The following is a 22,762-nucleotide window of genomic DNA, read 5'->3' on the forward strand; positions in this document are numbered from 1 at the left end:
TGTCTTTATTTTATTTATTATGGATTCCCATTAGCTGCAGCCAAGGCAGCAGCTACTCTTCCTGGGGTCCAAACACATTAAAGCACTTACATTACATAGAAAACGAAAGATTAATCAGTACATCATATAACATTATTACACCACTACATATCGACAATACAAAATGTACGATACAAAATGTAATATACCACCTGTCACGTCCTGACCATAGTAAGTTTTTATTTTCTATGGTAGAGTAGGTCAGGGCGTGACAGGGGGGTTTCTAATTTAGTTTTTCTATATTGTTATGTTCTAGTTTTGTATTTCTATGTTGGGTTGTTCTAGTTTTGTATTTCTATGTTGGGCTATGTTTGGGATGATCTCCAATTAGAGGCAGCTGGTCATCATTGTCTCTAATTGGAGGTCATATTTAAGTTGGTGTTTGTCCCACCGGGGTTTGTGGGAGATTCATTTTGAGTAGTGTATGTTTCACCTCTGCGTCACGGTTTGTTGTTTTGTTGTCATTCAGTTTATTTATGTATTGCATAGTTTCACAGTATAAATAAAATGTGGAACGACCCACACGCTGCACTTTGGTCCGCTTATTCCTACGACAACCGTGACACCACCATACAAAATTATTACGATGTATGCATGTGTGTGTCTCTTTACAATCCGCTATTCCATAAGATGCATTTTTACTTGTTTTTTCAAATCTGATTCTACTGCTTGCATCAGTTACCTGATGTGGAATAGAGTTCCATGTAGTCATGGCTCTATGTAGTATTGTCTGCCCCTCCTATAGTCTGTTCTGGACTTGGGGATTGTGAAGAGACCTGGTGGCATGGTGGCATGTATTGTGGGGTATGCATGGGTGTCTGAGCTGTGTGCTAGTAGTTTAAACAGATTCAGCTTGTCAACAAAAACAAGTAGTGATGACGTCAACTCGTTTGCTGGCTCGCTTCTCTAACCGTTAGGCTACCTGCCACCCTTAGGCACATCCTGCAATCTAAACTGAGAGGTGGGTGTACACCAGTGGTTTATTTAACACTTATTCTACCAGGTGAATTGACTGAGAAGAGAACACATTCTTATTTATAGCAAACACCTACGAAAAGTTGCAGTGGAGAGGTGAGGGAATGAAAGATAGTCATCCTGGTAGGAGGGCCAGATTTGGGAATTTAGCTAGGACATATTCATGGCCCACTAGATTGTGCGGTCTGCCATCTTTTTGGAAGGGAGAGGACAGGCAGAGGTCACTTTACATAGTTCATGCTTCATACATTTCCCCCTGGGGGGGTTCTGCATGTTCATTCCTGTCAAACATGTACATTCTTTGCTTGTGTCTGAACAACAGAGTAGCAGCAGCATATATGAGGATTGTGTGTGAGTGTGTGTGTATGTGTGTAGAGTCAGCATGAATGTGTGTGTGTGTTCTGTGTGTGTGAGAAAATGAAGTGTGTGTGTGTGTGTGTGTGTGTTTGTGTGTGTCAAATAAAATCACATTTTATTTGTCACACACACATGGTTAGCAGATGTTCATGCAAGTGTAGCGAAATGCTTGTTCCTCTAGTGTGTGTGTGTGTTTGTTGGAGTATCGATGTGAGTGTGTGTGAGTGAGTGTGTAGAGTCCTGTGAGTGTGCATAGAGTCAGTGCAGAAATAAAAAAGAAGGGTAATGCAGATTGTCTGTGTAGTGGTTAGCTTTTTAGTAAAATCTCATGGACAGATTTTCGTGGACAGATGAAACGGTGAAAATCTGTCAAGGCTCACATAGAATAATGTGATTACGAGCGACAGTAGTTCCTGGTTTTGAGTTTTCATAATTGATTATTTGGATGAATCAGGATTGGGGCGAAGGCGGTGCGTAAACTGGTGCAGTGATTTTCAAGCCTGTGTGCAGATGATAAATGGTTTCCACTAGATTCCACAGCCACAAAGTCAACTTGGCTATATAATTTGTAAAATTAGCGATAGGGAGGGCTTTGGCCGAGAGTTTCCATTTGCAAGGGAGGAGACTTCTCTTCCTTTCTTGGCACGAAGGTAATCATAATCCCTCCAAAAGTATAAAAAAGAAATGGCAAACTTTTACGAGAAACCTCTGGGTAACTGAGATGAGCTATTTAGCAGTTTTATGACTGGGGATAGAAGCTGTTCAGGAGCTTGTTGGTGTCACGTACTGGTACCGCTTGCCATGCGGAAGCAGAGAGAACAGTTTATGGCTTGGGTGGCTGGAGTCTTCAACAATTTTCCGGGCCTTCCTTTCACGCCGCCTGATATAGAAGTCATGGATGGTAGGGAACTCGGCCCCAGGGATGTACTGGGCTGTCCGCCCCACCCTCTGTAGCACCATGCGATCGAGGGTGGTGCAGTTGCCATACCAAGCAGTGATGCAGCCAGTCATGATGCTCTCAATGGTGCAGCTATAGAACTTTTTGAGGACTTGAGGGCCCATGCCAAATCTTTTCAACCTCCTGAGGAGGAAGACGCGCTGTCATGCCTTCTTCACGACTGTGTGGCCCATTTTTAGTCCTTACTGATTTAGACACAGAGCAACTTGAAGCTTTCGACCCACTCCACTGCATCCCCGTCGATGTGGATGGGGGAGTGCTTACCCCCCTGTTTCATGTAGTCCATGATCAGCTTCTTGGTCTTACTGATGTTGAGGGAGATGTTGCTGCCCTGGCACCACACTGTCAGGTCATTGACCTCCACCCTGTAGGTGGTGTTATAGTCACCGGTGATCAGGCCTACCACCATTGTTTCATCAGCAAATTTGATGAGGGTGTCGGAGTCGTGCGTGGCCACGCAGTCATGGGTGAACAGGGAGGACAAGAAGGGACTAAGCACACACGCCTGTGGGGCCCCCGTGTTGAGGATCAGTGTGGCGGAGGCTATGTTGCCCTCACCACCTTGGGTCGGCCTATCAGGAAATCCAGGATCCAGTTGCAGAAGGAGGTGTTCAGTCACAGGTTCCTCGTGGTCTTGGAGGAGACGATGGTGTTGAACGCTGAGCTGTAGTCAATGAACAGCATTTTCACATAGGTATTACTCTTATCTAGGTGGTTGAAATCAATGTGGAGTGCAATTGAGATTGCGTCGTCTATGGATCTGTTGGGGCAGTATGCAAATTGGAGTGGGTCTAGGTTCTAGGGTGTCTGGAATGATAGAGTTGATGTGTGCCATAACCAGCCATTCAAAACACTTCATGATTACAGATGTGAGTCCTACAGGGCGATAGTCATTGTGGCAGGTAGTCTTAGAGTTCTTGGGAACAGGAATGATGGTGGTCAGCTTGAGACATGTGGGGATTAGAGACTGAGACAAGGTGAGGTTGTAAATGGCTGTTCTGCGCAAGCTCTGAGAACGTGTCCTGGAATGCTGTCCGGCCTCACGGCCTTGTGAGTGTTTACCTGACTAGCGAGATCCACCAGTCCTCCGGATATGGGGTGGCCCTCATTCACGGCTCGGTGTTGTTTTTGTCGAAGCGTACATTAAATTAATTGAGTTCTTCTGGTAGAGAGGCATCATTGGGAAGATCATGGCTGGGCCTTCTTTTGTAATCCGTAATGGACTATAGCCCCTGCCACATGCGGCGGGCGGCGGAGTCTGTGTAATAGGATTCCAGCTTGTTCCTATATTGTCCATTTGCTTGTTTGATGGCTCAGTGGAGATCGTAGCGGGACTTTGTGTCCTCAGCCGTAGCCTCGGTGTTGGCTGCGGTAAACCTTTGTGCGGTAAACCTGTCCTTTAGCTTACCTCTGAGTTAATCCAGGGCTTTTGATTGGGGAAGCAGTAAACCTTCACTGTGGGACAGCGTCGCTGATGTATTTCCTAATGAAGCCGTTGATGGAGATGGTTAGCTTGTCGATGCTATCAGCGGAGTACCGGAACATATTCCAGTCAGCGCTAGCAAAGCAGTCCTGTAGCATAGCCTCCAAATTGGAGGACCATTTCTCTATGGAGAGCGTCACAGGTACTTCCTGGTTGACCTTGTAGATAGGAAGCAGGAGTATAGAGTCATGATCTGATTTTCCGAAGGGAGGACGTGGAAGTGCCTAGTATGCTTGCTTGTGGATAGAGTAACAGTGGTCTAGGACTTTATCGCCCCTAGTGGAGACGTAGACGTGGTGATGGAACGCACCAACACACAGACAGGTTTCTGTGATTATATTAGTTATTAATTCTCTTCCCCTCCCACCTCCCACAATCCCAGATCCCCAGCCAGCACCCAGATGCCGGTTTCTGAGGGTTTGTAAAATTCTGCAGAATGCAAGTATAGTCATGAGAGTACATTGCACACTCCAATGTCATAGCACATGTTATTCTATATAGTTGAGAGATACACATATACACGACACAAACCAGGAGAGTTTAGGAGATGTTTCAGAGATAGAAATGTTTGACTAATGCAAACTTCAACTTTTGTGACCAGAAGCAAAAAACACTCCTCGCATAACTTTACACCTCCATGTTTGGGTAGGAAAGAAAGTGGGGAATGGAGGGATAAGAGTGGGGTATGGCTGTGCAACAGGAAAAGGAGGACCGAGCACTCCCCCATTCTCATTGACGGAGCTGTAGTGGAGCAGGTTGAGAGCCTCAAGACCCTTGGTGTCCACATCACCAACAAACTATCATGGTCCAAACACACTAAGACAGTCGTGAAGAGGGCACCACAAAATCTATTCCCCCTCAGGAGACTGAAAAGATTCGGCATGGGTCCTCAGATCCTCAAAAGGTTCAACGGCTGCACCATTGAGAGCATCCTGACTGGTTGTATCACTGCCTGGTATGACAACTGCTCGGCCTCCGACTGCACGGCACTACAGAGAGTAGTGCGTACGGCCCAGTAGATCACTGGGGCCAATCACTGCCATCCAGGACCTCTATGCCAGGAGGTGTCAGAGGAAGGCCCTAAAAATTATCAAAGACTCCAGCCACCCTAGTCATAGACTGTTCTCTTTGCTACAGCACGGCAAGCAGTACCGGATGCACCAATTCTAGGTCCAAATGGTATCTTAGCAGCTTCTACCCCCAAGCCATAAGACTCCTGAACAGCTAATCAAAGGGCTACCCACACCCCTCTTTTACGCTGCATCTACTCTGTTTATTATCTATGCATGGTCACTTTAACTCTACCTACTGTTATTTTACTGCTGCTGTTTAATTATTTTACTGCTGCTGTTTAATTATTTGTTACTTTATTTTTATTTTCTATTTTTTATAATTTTTCTTAAAAACTAGATAGATTTGGCATCCCGAGTGGCGCAGCTGTCTAAGACACTGCATCGGAGTGTTGAGGCGTCACTGCAGCCGGGGGTTAGATCCCAGGCTGTGTCACAGCCGGTCGTGACCAGGAGACCCATGGGGCGACGCACAATTGGCCCATTGTTTTCCGGGTTAGGAGAGGGTTTGACCGGCTGGGATATCCTTGTCCTATCGTGCTCTAGCAACTCCTTGTGGTGGGCTGGGTGCCTGCAAGCTGATTTCGATTGTCAGTTTGACGGTGTTTCCTCCGACACATTGGTGTGGCTGTCTTCCCGGTTAAGCGAGCAGTGTGTCAAGAAGCAGTGCGGCTTGGCAGGGTTGTGTTTCGGAGGACGCATGGCTCTCGACCTTCGCCTCTCCCGAGTCCGTTGGGGAGTTGCAGCGATGAGACAAGATCGTAACTACCAATTGGAGACCACGGGGGAAAAAATAATAAAAAAATAGATAGATTCACTGTTGCTATCAAAGTCATTTGAAAGCGTAGATTTAACATAGCAAATAAAACTTAACCATACTTTATCAATGTAATCATATTTCATCAACACTGCTATTTAGGCCTATAGCATTTGCGAAAAGTCATCAACAGCTATTATTTAAATTGAACCCAGAATAAAAATGTAATTGATAATACTTATAGGCCTAGGGTTTCAAGCTTTTAATTCCAGTTTGTCGACAACTTAATAATGAATGTGTTGGATTCACATCTCCATCTCAACCAAAATAATAGGACTAAGCCATTGGAAAAGCTCTCCTTCAAATGTTGATATTTGGTTGCACTGACCAAATATAATTCAGTATCACTTTTGCACTACAGTAAATAGCCTAATAACTTGCCGACAACTAGCATGTTGGATTGACTTCTCCATCTCAACCAAAAATCTATAGGACTGAGACAGTGGCACAAATGAAACTAGCTAAGTGTGACGACCCTCCCACTCTGTCTGCCGAATTCTTTCTCTTTGCTCTTGTTTTCCTTAATAGGATATCGATGGGCGGAGCCTGTAGGGTCGTCAGCAAAATTGGACACACCTGGGCTCGTGTGTGTCCCGGGGATAAATATACCTTTCCCCCCTACATCGAGGAGACTCTCTCTACACAGACACTGTTGGTTTTTGGTTGTGGCATTTTGTCTTGTTTGTGTTGGCACTTCTCAACACCCCTCATTATCACCATCTATGCATGCAACCACTCACTTACACTACTGATTACTGACTACACACACACCATTGTTACTTGTTTATAGTTTACTTAAGTCAATAAATATATTTTTGATATTCCTTGATCTCTGCGTTGGCTCCTTTTTTGTTACTGGCTATGAGCTGGTTCCTGACATAAGCAGTAGATACATCTCCTTCAAACCAAACACAATTCAATGTTTTTGTAATACAATAGCCAAAAATGAAGGCTCTTACAAACTTTTGTAACAGTTCAACCTTAAAATGAGTAAAACATCCATAGCAGTTGTTTTGGCGCTGCCAGAAGTGGAACTGCATTTGCGCTGTCAAAGCCAAAGTGGCTCTTGGCATTATACCTAAAGCAGACATTGACAATAGCGCAGGGAGTCCCATTAATAGAAATCCCATGCAGCCATATTTACAAGTTCGAACACTGGAATATGAGCAGGGCCAGATCCAGGCATAAGTGATGTAAGCCGTCATTTGGGGCCCCCTGAACCAGTTATGAATATTTTTATTTTTATTTTCACCCCATGGCTAAATGTGTTGAACTGCATGAAATGTTTAATAAAATTGCAAATTTTTCTCTTCACATGGCAAAATGTGTAGAACTGCAGAAAATGTACTTTAACGTATATGTTTCTCTCCGCTGTCAAGAAGGGGCCACTAAAACTATTTTGCCCGCTTGATGGGAGTGGGGCCCCCCAACCAAATCTCGCTTAGAGTCAACCCTGAATGTGAGATGTAATCTACACCTTCGTTTAGATGATAAAAATCTTCATTTTGTTGAATGATTTTTCAATCTGAGCGTAATTATTTCTGTATAGCCTATACTTTCTCGTTCTGAACTTCTAACAAGAGTGGGGTGTGGCTTCGTGAAAATGACCGAAAGAGCAGCTGCTCACCGATTTGACAGCTCCAATGCAGTTCCACCTCCAACACTGCCAAAACATCTTCTGTGCGGATGTCTGTTATTGCCAGTTAATGCTTGATCTGATTGAATATAGGCCTTTAACAAATTCAATAAACCGATGCATAACAACGATCTCTGCGATGCTTTAGGTTCTATGATATTCAGAGGCGAAGATTTCACAAGTCAGAAATCTTTTTTTGACTTTACTTTGAATGGGAAATCTGTCGCCATCAATTGAGCTATTCACGTACTGAAAACTGCACAAAAACCATAATGATTTTGGGTATTTTGATAGTCCCAGGTGTTCTGAATAAGAGATTATAATTGCTCCTTATACAATATTACAACACATTTGGTAGGAAGAATAAAATCAAATATGGGTTGGACTAGATTTTTTTTCATAATTATTATCATGAAATAGCATACCCAACAATAGATGTTGTGTTAAACTAAGTAGAATTGCAGGAACGTAGCTTTAAAACAGGAATGCCAGGGCCAAATTCTGGTCCTAGTGTACTTTTAGTGAAATCTCAACTGCAATTCAGCTCATTTGGTTGTACTATTAACTAGATGAAGCACAGTGAAAACACATTCCGTTGTACAGATAAACAAAATATCTGTCATTGTTTTCTCATTTGAACTTTGTGCTAAATGGTTGAAAGTGCAGTTATAACACATTTAGGTGACAACTAAATTCCATTGGAATTTGGTTGTGTTTTTGGATGGTTGAAAACATAGTGATAACACATTGGGAACTTTTGGCTGTCTTTTTGAATGAAGGTTAAATTCTCATTGATCAACATCTCAACCAAATATCCCCCATATGTCCATCTTGAAATGACGTGGTGTGCCCAGTGGGATGTCACTGCAACTTACATGTTAATAATATGTCAGCTATGGTGACAATTTATCAACAAAGGTTAAATGTAACTTTTTTGTTACATATTCTAGTTAGACCATGTTGACTTAAAGGCAATAGCTACAGTTGAATAGCTACAGTCATTAAGACTCATTTTTCAACGTCTCCACAAATTTATTGTTAACAAACTATAGTTTTGGCAAGTCGGTAAGGACATCTACTTTGTGCATGATACAAGTAATTTTTCCAACAAATTGTTTACAGACAGATTGTTTCACTTATAAGTCACTGTATCACAATTCCAGTGGGTCAGAAGTTTACATACACTAAGTTGACTGTGCCTTTCAACAACTTAGACAATTCCAGAAAATGATGTCATGGCTTTAGAATCTTCTGACAGGCTAATTGACATCATTTGAATCAATTGGAGGTGTACCTGTGGATGTATTTCAAGGCCTACCTTCAAACTCAGTGCCTCTTTGCTTGACATCATGGGAAAATCAAAAGAAATCAGCCAAGACCTCAGAAAAAAAATTGTAGACCTCCGCAAGTCTGGTTCATCCTTGGGAGCAATATTCCAAACACCTGAAGGTTCCACGTTCATCTGTACAAACAATAGTACGCAAGTATAAACACCATGGGACCACACAGCCGTCATACCGCTCAGGAAGGAGGTACAAATCAATCCCAGAACCTTGTGAAGATGCTGGAGGAAACAGGTACAAAAGTATCTATATCCACAGTAAAACTAGTCCTATATCGACATAACCTGAAAGGCCGCTCAGCAAGGAAGAAGCTACTGCTCCAAAACCGCCATAAAAAAGCCAGACTACGGTTTGCAACTGCGCATGGAAAAATGTCCTCTGGTCTGATGAAACAAAAATAGAACTGTTTGGCCATAATGACCATCGTTATGTTTGGAGGAAGAAGGGGGAGGCTTGCAAGCCGAAGAACATCATCCCAACCGTGAAGCACGGGGGTGGCAGCATCATGTTGTGGGGGTGCTTTGCTGCAGGAGGGACTGGTGCACTTTACAAAATAAATGGCATCATGAGGAGGAAAATGATGTGGATATATTGAAGCAACGTCTCAAGACATCAGTCAGGAAGTTAAATCTTGGTCGCAAATGGGGTCTTCCAAATGGACAATGAACCCAAGATTACTTCCAAAGTTGTGGCAAAATGGCTTAAGGACAACAAAGTCAAGGTATTGGAGTGGCCATCACAAAGCCCTGACCTCAATCCTACAGAATATTTGGGGGCAGAACTGAAAAAGTGTGTGCTAGCAAGGAGGCCTACAAACCTGACTCAGTTACACCAGCTCTGTCAGGAGGAATGGGCCAAAATTCACCCAACTTATTGTGGGAAGCTTGTGGAAGGCTACCTGAAACATTTGACCCAAGTTAAATAAAAATAAGGCAATGCTTCCAAATACTAATTGAGTGTATGTAAACTTCTGGTCCACTGGGAATGTGATGAAAGAAATAAAAGCTGAAATAAATCATTCTCTCTACTATTATTCTGACATTTCACATTCTTAAAATAAAGTGGGGATCCTAACTGACTGATTAAATGTCAGGAGTTTTGAAAAACTGAGTTTAAATGTATTTGGCTAAGTGTATGTAAACTTCCGACTTCAACTGTACACTGTTTATAGTGCAACATCTCCGCCAATGCCACTATAATCCATTCTACTGCAAATCATTAACATGAGGACATAAATGCTGCAATGCTCTTTGGCATTAAGCAAATGCTAATCAACTTTTCCACATACTAAATGTCAGACTCAAATGGTAACCTCTGGAGCATGATAAAAATACATCTGCAAGAAATGCTCTGGTTATATGGAAATATGCAAACAAGTGACAGCTTGTTCTTGCATGCTGCAGATGCCAAGTTCCCTTCCAAGGTGTTAAGGTAAAAGAACAGTACTTTAATCCCATCTGAGGTTTATTTTCCTGGGGTACGATGCCCGGAGTAATGACTCATCCCATGGGGGCTATATAGTGGTACTTTTGTCAGTCCTGCAGACTCCAACTGTTGATGGAAAATGCATGAAGTTGAGTGAAACTTAATACAATGGTAAACTGAGTATGTGCATAAAAGGAACAATGGACAGTTGCGTTTAGGGAAAAGGGCAGGAGATTTTCTTGCAAGACATCAGTGTGTGAGACAAAGACAGGTCTGTTCGGGGAGAATGTTGTCTGGGTGTCAAGCGATAGATCATATTCTACCGTGAAGTTTCTTTGCAACTTGTTGTCTTAGTAACATAACAGGTACAGGTAAATAGCCATTCTGTGTGTCAATCTATATTCTCAGGAACCACGGAAAAGCTACCTGTCAAAGTTAAACTGTGTGTGTTGACTGATTGACTGACCTACCTGGGGCTAATAGAAGCGGGTTTGTTTATGCTTTCAACCAGACGCTATTATGGGAGAGGAATTCCATCTGTTTACAGGGTGTGAACTTTTATATGTTTGTGCAGGCAGACACCATATATAGAGCGAGATGGGGGAGGGTAGAGTTGCACAGCAATAGTATATTTTCAATATCCACACATATAGCACATATCTATCTATCCTCCTCCATTTCCTACTGCATCCTAGCATCTGCCCGCAGGGTGTCAACGTGGGTGGAGGTGTCCTGCCCTGCCCTACATGAGGTAATGCTTACCTGTATTCCTCCCTTCTGCCTCTCCCACCCATGTCCACCTCCCACCCTCCCTCCCTCCTTCTGCCCTGTGCAGCATAAAAAGGGAACAGTGGCTGGGCAGTCCACCACATTCTCTCTCCTCTTCATCCCAGGCAGGCAGACTCCCTCTCAGCAGACATGTCCTTCTCCAGATCTAGCATGTCCTACAGCAGCAGTGGCGGTGGAGGCGGAGGTGGCACCATGTCCATGAGGTCTGGAGGTGGAGGTGGAATGGGTATGGGCTCCTCCCGCTTCTCCTCGATGGGTGGCGGTGGAGGAGGCCGTGTCACTGCCATGAGGGCCGGCAGTGTGTATGGAGGTGCAGGAGGCTCTGGGGTGCGCATCTCTAGCTCCTCGTTCGGTTCCGGTGGTGGAGGTGGTGGTGGCGGTTATGGTTTCGGAATGGGAGGGGGTGGCGGCGGCGGCGGTTTTAGTTTTGGCATGGGTGGGGGTGGTGGTGGTGGTGGTGGAGCCGACCTCCATGTGTCGGTCAATGAGAAGGCCACAATGCAGAACCTGAACGACCGCCTGTCCACCTACTTGGAGAAGGTGCGCATGCTAGAGGCGGCCAACGCCGAGCTGGAGCTGAAGATCCGTCAGTTCCTTGAGAGCAAGACGTCCCCCAGCGCTCGCGACTACTCTGGCTTCTACGCTACTATCGCCGACCTGCAGGACAAGGTACGTGACGTGTTTCCTAGATGGCAAAAGCAGTCAATGATGAGTGTTATGACGATGAATATTGGACAATGCAAAATTATACACATTTGTTATAATTGATTCAACCAAGATATTGCACCAAAGATAGATGCAAAGACAGTATGCATATTTTTAGCTGCAGCATTGAAAATTAAGCAGATCATTGAAGCTATTCCTTCCTCTCTCTTAAGAGCCCCTAAGCCATTGCGAAAGGTGCGATTAGTTTCTTTGTACCATGCTTTACAATGACCATAACGACAACAGGTTCCCTGTATTGCTTCTATGAGCTATAACAGTGCAGTTGAAACTCAGAACTCAATGATTACAGTGTGGTATCACTGTTTGTGTGTACTGCATTTGTGGGAAATTTCATGCTTGCCCCATCCTGACATGTTTTGCCATCCTCCACCTCTCAGATCCAGGCTGCCACCTGCTTGAATGGAAGCATCTATCTCAGCATCGACAACTCAAAGCTCGCTGCAGACGACTTCAGAAACAAGTAAGTACACCCAACACCATCCACAGATACAGTACACTGCTGGTGCATTACATTAACCACATGGAATAACCCCAAATCTGTAAAAACCCTCATACTGTTTTTTATTACATTTTGTGTTGAATCTACAAAAACAGAAACCAAATGACATTACCCTTCACCTCCACCATAAACAAACCCTCCCGACAGACATATCAGAAGCCTGGTGTTACTTACTGTTATTTTCCCAAAACTTAATGGAATACTAGAATCTATAACCCCCCTGCTATTCTCACAGAGGAACACATTCCGGCAGTTCTTTGACCTAAGCTCTCTCCATCTCTCAGGTATGAGAACGAGCTGGCCATGCGTCAGTCAGTGGAGGCGGACATCGCCGGGCTGAAGAGGATGCTGGACGAGATGACCATGGCCAGATCTGACCTGGAGATGCAGATCGAGGGGCTGAAGGAGGAGCTCATCTATCTCAAGAAGAACCATGAGGAGGTGGGTGTGGGCTGATGGAACATATCCATACATCCTTAATGTATTACATCTATTGACCCTGTCAACCTGCTATGGGTCTTCACTAGAACACCATTGCTGGCTTTCAAGCACATCTGTACTAAGCAATGGTGTTCAAATGTATAATGAAGACAGAGGGCAGGTCAAGTTGTTACCATCAGGCAGTGGTCAGTCATGTCTTAATCCTTTAAACTCACCCCTATGTTTTTCTCCACAGGAGCTGCTTGCCATGAGGACGCAGATGACTGGACAGATCAATGTGGAAGTGGACGCAGCACCACAGGAGGACCTGTCCAGAGTCATGGCTGAGATTCGTGAGCAGTACGAGGCCGTTAGTGCCAAGAACCAGCGTGACCTGGAGGCCTGGTTCCAGACCAAGGTAGAACCCCTAGAAGCCCTAAACTATGTTCATGGTGTAGATGTTTCTTTACTTCTAGTTGGTAACGTTGTCACATTCTATCATGAGCTGAAATGTTGGTTTGTTCCTGTGATGATTGACCACTTATTGTGTTTAACAGACAGAGACGTTGAACAAGGAGGTGGCGTCCAGCACAGAGGTTCTCCAGACCTCCAAGTCAGAGATCTCAGAGATCCGTCGCACACTGCAGGGCCTGGAAATTGAACTGCAGTCACAGCTCAGCATGGTGAGCAGCAATTATTAACACAGACCACTGTTAAGGGGACATTACTTATACAACTTCCTACAACTTTCTTCAACAATCAGCATTTGACTCTTTCATCATTCTCTTTACCAAATCTCAAGTATCTCACTTTCACCTGGACTCTTCCACTATCCCTCAAGATGTTATAGCCAAGCACCTTTACATTACTATAGCTAACCTCTACCTGCCTTCACATTCAATTACCAGAGCTAACTTTTTCAGTATGACAGTAAACATTCCAAATTCCAAACCTACTCCCATCATTTTTGACCCATCATCTCTGTCTCTCCCGGCCAATAGAAAGGCTCCCTGGAGAACACGCTGGCGGAGACAGAGGGCCGTTACTCCATGCAGCTGGGACGCCTACAGAACCAAGTGACCAGTCTGGAGGAGCAGCTAGTGTCCCTCCGCAGCGACATGGAACGCCAGGGCCAGGAGTACAAGATGCTGCTGGACATCAAGACACGCCTGGAGATGGAGATCGCTGAGTACAGGAGGCTGCTGGACGGAGAGGCTAGCGGGTAAGGCAGGAAGCGATTGGATGTCTCCCTCAACATTTCACTTTAAAAACAGGTCTCTTTTGAAATTGACCTTAGTATGAGCCATGGTTACTTTTGACATGAATCATCAGCTATGTGACCTTTAACAGATATTTATTATGATCATAGATGCTAACTATGCTAACCATTGGTTTCCCTTCCTCACAGCCTCGGCCTCAGCTCCTCGAAATCCGGCCACAGCTCCTCCAGCTCCCACGTCAGCTCGTCTAGCTCCGGCCTCAGCTCCGGCCTGAGCTCCGGCCTCAGCTCCTCCAGCTCTGGCCTCAGCTCCGGCGTCAGCTCCGGCGTCAGCTCCTCCAGCTCCGGCCCCAGCTCCTCCACCTCCACCACACGCAAGGTGGTGATCGTCACAGAGGAAATGGTGGACGGCAAGGTTGTCTCCTCAAGTGAAACCAAACACGCTTCTTAAGGTCCCACACACACAGCGAGCACTGCAGTAAGCAACAGGTTAACCCCATAGAAATATAATTGCTGGGTATAGGAAATGAGAGGCCATCACATGGAATATTGCTGCTCCCCAGTGCTTTATTCATGCAACCTAAAATTCAACGTTTCAACTTATACAATGTCTTCATAAGATGAAAAATTCCTGTCTTCCTTATCTGTATTATTTGTTTAGGCCAGCTCCGGTTAACTGTAGTTAAAGATATGCATACCATCCTCCTATTCTTTCTAGAATGGCTAAAGCCCCTCAGATACCCATCATGGAACATTGACTAGAATGGGGATTTATTTTCTGGTAATTCTATTTCTATGGTTAACACCTCCAGAACAACATATTCTACTACATCTGGATGGGACACCAACAACAGACCCCATTGTGAATACAATAAAGATGCTCTGACTTGCTGACACCATCATTCTGTTTTCTGTGTCTTTCAACTTGATGTATCTGATCTGGCATGCTCCTATACATCTGACAATCATATAAGTTGTCATCTTGTGCACATGAGGCCAATTCTATTCTCTTGAGAAAGTATATGTGTCAGTATGATCTTGAATAGTATAATTTTTTACATTCACTTCTGCTGAGTTGAGTTTAATACATGGCAATATAGAAATGTGAATAGAAGAAGTCTGATTGCTAGTGTCACGAAGCTGCTCGTAGCCAGTTACGAAGAGGGAGACAACGTGGAGATAAGGAATAACAAAAATATATTTATTAACTAAACATTTATTAACTAAAACTATATACAAGTAAAAATGGTGTGTGTAGTCAGTATTCAGTAGTGTAAGTGAGTGGTTGCATGCATAGATGGTGAAAATGAGGGGTGTTGAAAGGTGCCAAAACAAACAAACCACAAAATGCCACAACCAAAAATAACAGTGTGTCTGCGTGGAGAGAGTCTCCTCAATGAATTGGGAAAAGGTGTACTTATCCCCGGGACACACCCGAGCCCAGGTGCGTCCCACCTCACTGACGACCCTCCCGGCTCCGCCCCCCGAACATCCCACCAAGGAAAACAAGAGCAAAAAGAAAGAATTCGGCAGAGTGGGAGGGCCGTCACACTGGCTGTCGGCAAAATGACATCATTCTATCTCTATTAATCAAACTCAGTTTTTCAAGCATTAGATTCAGAGTTATATACTGTATGGAGAGTGTTTGTGGAGTCAACTCTAATGCTGGACACCATGTTTTGGTGGAAAGATGTAAAATTGAAATCAAGTCATATGAAATGAGAGCACAAAATGTATCTGCTATGACATCCATACTCACAGATTCATATAGTCAGTCTATGATAAAGCATGAATATCTCTGAAACAAGTGAAACCACACAGTCCATTCTCATTCAACCACATAATCTTTATTGATGGTTCTGTTACCAGAACCATCACCTTTCCATCCACAATGGTCTGGGTCACGGTGATCGTCTTGGTAACTACTGTGGAGTCATAAATGGACATGGAGTAAATCTCATTGCAACACTCATACTGAGCACTTTTAAAGCATACTTTTATAATAATTTTTGTTTCTTCATATCTTCTTCATTAGTCCACTTTTGATACAGTCCAAAATAATTGTCAACTTTCAAGTTTTGAAGATACAGTATTTTGCTTTCAGCTTAAAATCAAGCAAGACCAAGTCTCATCAGTCTCATGATGATGCGTTTGGCAAGAAGTCTACAAAGGCCTATTGCTCGCTGTATACAATGGCTTACCTGGGGTGGAGCTGTCGTCCTCTCCGTCCAGCAGCTTCCTGTACTCTGCAATCTCCAGCTCCAGCCGGGTCTTGAGGTTCAGCAACATGTCGTACTCCTGCTTGTTGTGGGCGATGTTGGCGTGGAGCTGGGAGAGCTGGAGCTCCAGGCTAGTCACCATGCTCTGGAGCCCTGCCAGCTGAGCAGAGTAGCGCTTCTGGGTGTCTGCCAGGGTGCCCTCCAGGGAGGATTTCTATCTGGGGAGGAGGGAGTGGATGGGATGAGTGGGTGAAGAGTGAAGTAGCACCAAGACATTGATCTTGTGTCAGTTTTGCATTTCTCCCCACTAATGGTTAAGTTTAGGATTGGGGGAGGGGAAGCTGATCCTAGATCTTTACTTAGGGAAAACTTCCCCCTGGAGCGGACTAGTTAGTATACTGGTGCCTTGTCCAATGATATGCTACCACAGTATGTGACACTGTTGCACAAGCTTTGCTTCTGTTCGCGGGGATAGAGTGGGTGCCCTCTCCAATGCACTACACACATGGATAATATTCCATTATTGTATAACTCTGTTGCACAAAAGTGTGTGAGAGGTTGTGAATCTGGTGCTCCAATAGACTACACACCCAGAAGAATGTTTGGTCAAGTCCAGACATGAGGTGGTCATGTTGCCAAGTTCAAAATGTCAGTAAGGTATTTATGGGTGTCAGAATAACGACATGCAGAGACCTGGCATACATGCTATCATCCATGCCTGGGTTTTCACTTCCAATTCCAGTATGGTGCGCGTGTGTGTGTGTGTGTGTGTGTGTGTGTGTGTGTGTGTGTGTGTGTGTGTGTGTGTGTGTGTGTGTGTGTGTGTGTGTGTGTGTGTGTGTGTGTGTGTGTGTGTGTGTGTGTGTGTGTGTGTGTGTGTGTGTGTGTTTGTTGGAGTATCGATGTGAGTGTGTGTGAGTGAGTGAGTGAGTGAGTGAGTGAGTGAGTGAGTGAGTGAGTGAGTGAGTGAGTGAGTGAGTGAGTGAGTGAGTGAGTGAGTGAGTGAGTGAGTGAGTGAGTGAGTGAGTGAGTGAGTGAGTGAGTGAGTGAGTGAGTGTGTGTGTCCTTCGGACTCTGTGAGGCAGCTCACCAGCTGCTCATTGTTTGCCACGACTTCAATCTCCACTGTGGCCAGCTATACAGGTAAAAAAAATAGCATTAGTCAACACAGTTTACCTCAGAGCCAACTCATTCAGTCTCTAAATTGATTTCCAAAAAAACCTTTAGAGAATAACTCTTTTAGATAAATGACTTCATATAGTAAAGATATCTTGGTCATTCAGCTCACCTTGCCCTGGTACCAGGCTTCCAGCTCTTGCGGTTCTTGATGGCCACAGACTCGTAGTGCTTCCGAATCTCGGTCATCGCTGCGTTCAGGTCCTAGGATAGGGCAGCATCCACTGATACATTCACCTGGCTGCCCACATGGGTCTTCAACAGGGCAATCTCCTGTAGGGCAAAGGTCAGAGGGCGTAACCTCAGGTAGTAACCATAACAACCAACAGTAGCTTGACTGCGATTAAACAGGTCTCAATGTTTTAGATCTGAGTATTTACTGTTACAGTGCAGCACCACACGTGTGATTACATGTTTTTCAACCAGAGGACTAACCTAAGGGACTAAGTTATTGTCAACTAATCTAATGTCTCCTACTGGTCAATATATTACCCATTATGCACCATACATGAACTGTTATGTGTGAGTTTGTGCATGTAAGAGTCACACAAAGGGTAATAGTGAGTTAATGGAAGAAAATAAGAATACTAGGAAGTGTGAGGAGGGGGAGAGGAACTATGTTGAAAAGAAACACCCATCCATCTGTGTAAAGGAAATCCTGGTGTGATATCAGCAGTGGTTAGGTAGATGTCATATTTGTGTACTGAACATTAACTGCTCCAATAACACACCATACAAAACAGGGCTAAGTACTCCTTAGTGGCCAATGATATCCTTCCGCCTAGCAACTGTCATGTGGATGCCGACTGAAGTGAGTTTTTTGCATCTCCAGGTCAGAGCGGCCCAGGTTCATGTCATCCAGGACCCTCCTCAGACCACTGATGTCTGCCTCCACTGCCATCCTCATGGCCTATTCTTTTGCATACCTGAGTAGGGCAAAGGTCGAAGATCATGCTAATGTCACACAGACTACCAATATGTTTTAAGATTGTAGTCTTTTGCTTTGTCTATGGAGTAGGGATGGCTAGACACTGGCAGTGTCTGAATACCCATACTAGCGTACTAAATAGTGTGCGAAAAATTAAGTTTTATAGTATATGAAATTTGAAAATAGTAATCCAAATGCATCATCTAATGCGCAAATGCATTGACTCCCACCACTCATTCATTTTGGTACAGCGTGTCAATTAATCTGTTGTCAAACACGTGAGTCGGAAAAAACAAGTGAATTCTACTAAAGGTAGATCAAACGCCAAAATTAGTATGCAGTTTAAGTATGTAATACGCTAGTATGGGTATTCAGACTTGACCATTGATCAGTTTTGCCTTTTCCTCACTAATAGTAATGGATAAGATTTAGCTTGGGTAGGCTGATTATGGTTCTGTATCTAAAAGGGTAACTTCTACTCAGAGTGTGTTGTATAGAGCCTTGAGTGAAAGACAAATAAATGTTTTATATGAATAGTGTGTCATGATTCATAGTCGTTAGTAGCCCCTTACTTCATCTTGAAGTCCTCAGCAGCAAGCTTGGCATTGTCAATGTCCAGCACAGTCTTGGCATTGGACCTGGATGCCAAATGGATCTGTGTAACTCACATCATTATACACACATTCTCAAGTGGCTGTGACCTGCAGCAGGAATTCCAAAAATGAGACTTGGGCTGTGTCCCTATTCCCTATATAGTGCATTACTTGTGACCAGGACCCATAGGGCTCTGGTCAAAAGTATGGCACATTTTAGGTAATATCATGCCATTTGGGACTCAGATTTGGTTGCATGAAGTTGTAGTTAATTACATTATTTTAGTACGTAACCTGCATTGGCCTTCAGAAGACAAAAACGTCTTCTGCCAGAATTCCTTTTGGCTGAAACACCCCCATCCCATCTCACACACATTTCCCTCCTCACCCCCATAGAGAGGAACAGATGCAATAACTAACTGACTGTACACAGAGGAGCCAACAAATAAATCAACAGTGATGATGGAGTTAGTGCTAATGGGAATAAGTTAACATTGTCAGGTGTCAAACACCCCTAATTCTAACACACATGGAGTCACAAATGTAATCCGTGGAGTCAAAAATGTAATCCATGGAGTCACAAGTGTTGTCACATTCAGAAAAATATATTTGACCACTGTTGTGTTTGCAAAGCAAGAAATATGTTTGTAATATGTTCTGTGTTAACCAGAAAAAACCTGTCTTGCAGGTGGTGCTATTTTAAATGAATCATAAAACAACCAAATAGTTGTTGCTGTTTGTAATGATATAATGATGTAATGATGTAATTATGTTATGTAATTATTAGGAAGCCTAATTAGCCTTTTATTCAACCACCACTTCAATCTAGATGTAATACTTATTTCCGTAGCCTAATTACTATCACAATATCCTATTTCTAAACAGGTTGAACTATACTTAAGCAACAAGGCCAGAGGGGTTTTGGTATATGGCCAATATGCCACAGATAAGGGCTGTTCTTACGCACGACGCAAACCGGAGTGCCTGGATACAGCCCTTAGCCGTGGTACAGTATGCTGGTCATACAGTTGAAGTCGGAATTTTACATACACCTTAGCCAAATACATTTTTAAAGTCAGTTTTTCACAATTCCTGACGTTTAATCCTAGTAAAAATTCTAGTCTTAGGCCAGTTAGGATCACATCTTTATTTTAAGAATGTGAAATGTCAGAATAATAGTAGAGAGAATGATTTATTTCAGCTTTTATTTCTTTCATCACATTCCCAGTCGGTCAAAAGTTTACATACACTCAATTAGTGTTTGGAAGCATTGCCTTTAAATTGTTAAACTTGGGTCAAATGTTTCGGGTAGCCTTCAACAAGCTTCCACAATAAGTTGGGTGAATTTTGGCCCATTCCTCCTGACAGAGCTGGTGTAACTGAGTCAGGTTTGTAGGCCTCCTTGCTCGCACATGCTTTTTCAGTTCTGCCCACAAATCTTCTATGGGATTGAGGTCAGAGCTGTGTGATGGCCACTCCAATACCTTGACTTTGTTGTTCTTAAGCCATTTTGCCACAACTTTGGAAGTATGCTTGGGGTCATTGTCCATTTGGAAGACCTCATTTGCGACCAAGATTTAACTTCCTGACTGATGTCTTAAGATGTTGCTTCAATATATCCACATAATTTTCCTCCTCATGATGCCATCTATTTTGTGAAGTGCACCAGTCCCTCCTGCAGCAAAGCACCCCCACAACATGATGCTGCCACCCCCGTGCTTCACGGTTGGGATGGTGTTCTTCGGCTTGCAAACCTCCCATGGTGTTTATACTTGCGTACTATTGTTTGTACAGATGAACGTCGTACGTTCAGGCATTTGGAAATTGCTCCCAAGGATGAACCAGACTTGTGGAGGTCTACAATTGTTTTCTGAGGTCTTGGCTGATTTCTTTTGATTTTCCCATGATGTTAAGCAAAGAGGCGCTGAGTTTGAAGGTAGGCCTTGAAATACATCCACAGGTGCACCTCCAATTGACTCAAATTATGTCAATTAGCCTGTCCGAAGCTTCTAAAGCCATGACATCATTTTCTGGAATTGTCTAAGCGGTTTAAAGGCACAGTCAACTTAGTGTATGTAAACTTCTGACCCACTGGATTTGTGATACAGTGACTTATTTGTGAAACAATCTGTCTGTAAACAATTGTTGGTAAAGTTACTTGTGTCATGCACAAAGTAGATGTCCTAACCGACTTGCCAAAACTATAGTTTGTTAACAAGAAATTTGTGGAGTGGTTGAAAAACGAGTTTTAATGACTCCAGCCTAAGTGTATGTAAATTTCCGACTTCAACTGTATACCACCAGTGGCGATTTCAGCATGTAAATCTTGGTGGGGCAAACTCAAAACAAATGTTTTAGGTGCATGCCAGCAAAGCCCCTACACAACACAACACAACACTAAACAATACATTAATTGCACTATAACGGTGCCCACAAACCTACATGAAGCTGTCCCAACAGCAGAGCTTTCTTTTCAGCACCATGGAGTGAATCCTGACCACTGCTACACCTGGCTATCAGCAGAGCCTTGTCTGGCAGCAAAACAGTTCTTTCAGCCTCATTTACTGCCTTTTTAAAAAAACATAGTTGATATGGCTGACTTGCTTAAACAAATGTGGTTTCTGCTGACAGTTGATATGTACAAGCTATGGCATAAGGGGACGACGAGCGGATAAGAGGCAATCTGTAATTTTCAAAAAGACATTAATGAGCGAGCTAGTACAGACGTAGTCAATATAACTATTTGCACTTTTGAAATGTACAGCGACAGAATTCAGAACATGGGCCATTCTTACAGTATTCTCCCTGTACACCAAGTCAGAACTGTAGGATAAATAAAGGGAGCATATAAGCAGACAATGAAAGCTCTTACAATATTCAATGTTTACATTTCTCTAAAAGCTATAGGCTACATGTGCACCACCAAGTCAGAACAGTAGGCTAAATTATGAGGGGAAAGGGGATTGACTTATTAGGGTAATAACAGCTTACAACACAACATACACTTAGTATTACTTTCTTAACTACAGTATACATATTTCCCTGGCATAATACAACATTTATGCAGCAGCATACAATACATTTTTTGACTCTGTGCTCACTGTGCTCTGTGCTCAAGTGCTTTGATCACTTGAACAGGAAGGTAGTGCGGAAGGTCCTTCTTGTGGGGATATTTTGTCATCAAACTTCGTCATCAAATTCTGTCATTCTCTGGATTTATGGTGCTTTCAAGACAACTGGGAACTCGGAAAAAAAGAAGGTTTAATCATGATGTCAGTGATCTTCAGGTCGGAGCTCTAGAAAGAGGCCAGAGATCCCAACTTGGAATTCCGAGTTGGATGATCATTCAAAACATATTTTTTCACTCTGAGCTCGTTTTTCCCCCAGTTCCGAGTTATCCAGTTGTTTTGAACGCGGCAGAAGCCATGCTGGTTTGACAGCATGGCCAATGTATTCAACCTTTTCTGACCCATGGCATGTGAATATTTATCCTTTTAAGCTTGGGAAAGAGACCCTTAAACCCAGACATGGACCACACACCCACTCCACTGAATAGCAGGCTAGTGGTTTCTTTGCAATGCTTGCCGTTAGCCACTGATTCTTTCCAAACCACTCATTGTTGAATTTGCAAATTCCAACTTGTTGTGTAATGTTGATGTCAAATGACCGATGAGCACTGATACGTTTTATCTATAATTTCTATTCATATGACAAGAATTGAAAAGAAAAGGATTTGCTGGTAGATTGTCAACGTTATTCATGATGATGACTAGCTTAAACCTCTCTGGGACATGTGGGACGCGAGCAGGGTGGCAAATTCAAAACAACAAAAATCTCATAATTCAAATTTCTCAAACACACAAGTATTACACACCATTTTAAAGATAAGATTCTCATTAATCCAACCACATTGTCCGATTTCAAAAAGGCTTTACGGCGAAAGCATAACATTAGATTATGTTAGCACATCACCTTGACAAGAAAAACCACACAGCCCTTTTACATTGGCGCGTGATGTTCAGAAAATGTATTGCCTCCAAAACTTCCAGTGAATGAGCACATCAATTTACAAAAATACTCATCATAAACG

At 43.4% G+C, this 22,762-nt stretch overlaps 2 protein-coding genes across 2 annotated transcripts; one reads left to right on the forward strand and one right to left on the reverse strand.

Moving 5' to 3' along the window:
* The first annotated feature begins 10,950 nt into the window (after window positions 1-10,950).
* On the forward strand, window positions 10,951-14,658 carry LOC106564959 (keratin, type I cytoskeletal 13). The gene is made up of 7 exons (XM_014131515.3): window positions 10,951-11,561; window positions 11,996-12,078; window positions 12,402-12,558; window positions 12,794-12,955; window positions 13,095-13,220; window positions 13,539-13,759; window positions 13,946-14,658. The coding sequence occupies exons 1-7, from the start codon at window positions 11,022-11,024 to the stop codon at window positions 14,205-14,207; spliced, it is 1,551 nt and encodes a 516-aa protein (XP_013986990.1). The 5' UTR covers window positions 10,951-11,021; the 3' UTR covers window positions 14,208-14,658.
* Window positions 14,592-17,340, reverse strand: LOC106564977 (keratin, type I cytoskeletal 50 kDa-like). The gene is made up of 3 exons (XM_014131531.3): window positions 17,269-17,340; window positions 17,066-17,110; window positions 14,592-16,189 (listed from the first exon to the last, which is right to left on the reverse strand). Exons 1-3 carry the CDS (start codon window positions 17,338-17,340, stop codon window positions 15,920-15,922), a joined length of 387 nt encoding a protein of 128 aa, XP_013987006.1. The 3' UTR covers window positions 14,592-15,919.
* Between the last annotated feature and the right edge of the window lie 5,422 nt (window positions 17,341-22,762).

This window comes from Salmo salar, chromosome 12 (assembly GCF_965601325.2).
Source record: "Salmo salar chromosome 12, fSalSal1, whole genome shotgun sequence".
Taxonomy (NCBI): Eukaryota; Metazoa; Chordata; class Actinopteri; order Salmoniformes; family Salmonidae; genus Salmo; species Salmo salar.

Excerpts from the sequence above, each read along its gene's own strand:
- LOC106564959 (XM_014131515.3), top strand. The coding sequence starts at position 11,022 with ATGTCCTTCTCCAGATCTAGCATGTCCTACAGCAGCAGTGGCGGTGGA. Across the intron at positions 12,559-12,793 it reads TCAAGAAGAACCATGAGGAG|GAGCTGCTTGCCATGAGGAC; the intron begins GTGGGTGTGGGC and ends TTTTCTCCACAG. Across the intron at positions 12,956-13,094 it reads AGGCCTGGTTCCAGACCAAG|ACAGAGACGTTGAACAAGGA; the intron begins GTAGAACCCCTA and ends TGTGTTTAACAG.
- LOC106564977 (XM_014131531.3), bottom strand. The coding sequence starts at position 17,340 with ATGACCGAGATTCGGAAGCACTACGAGTCTGTGGCCATCAAGAACCGC. Across the intron at positions 17,111-17,268 it reads GCTGGAAGCCTGGTACCAGG|CTGGCCACAGTGGAGATTGA; the intron begins GCAAGGTGAGCT and ends TTACCTGTATAG. Across the intron at positions 16,190-17,065 it reads TGGCAAACAATGAGCAGCTG|AAATCCTCCCTGGAGGGCAC; the intron begins GTGAGCTGCCTC and ends CTCCCCAGATAG.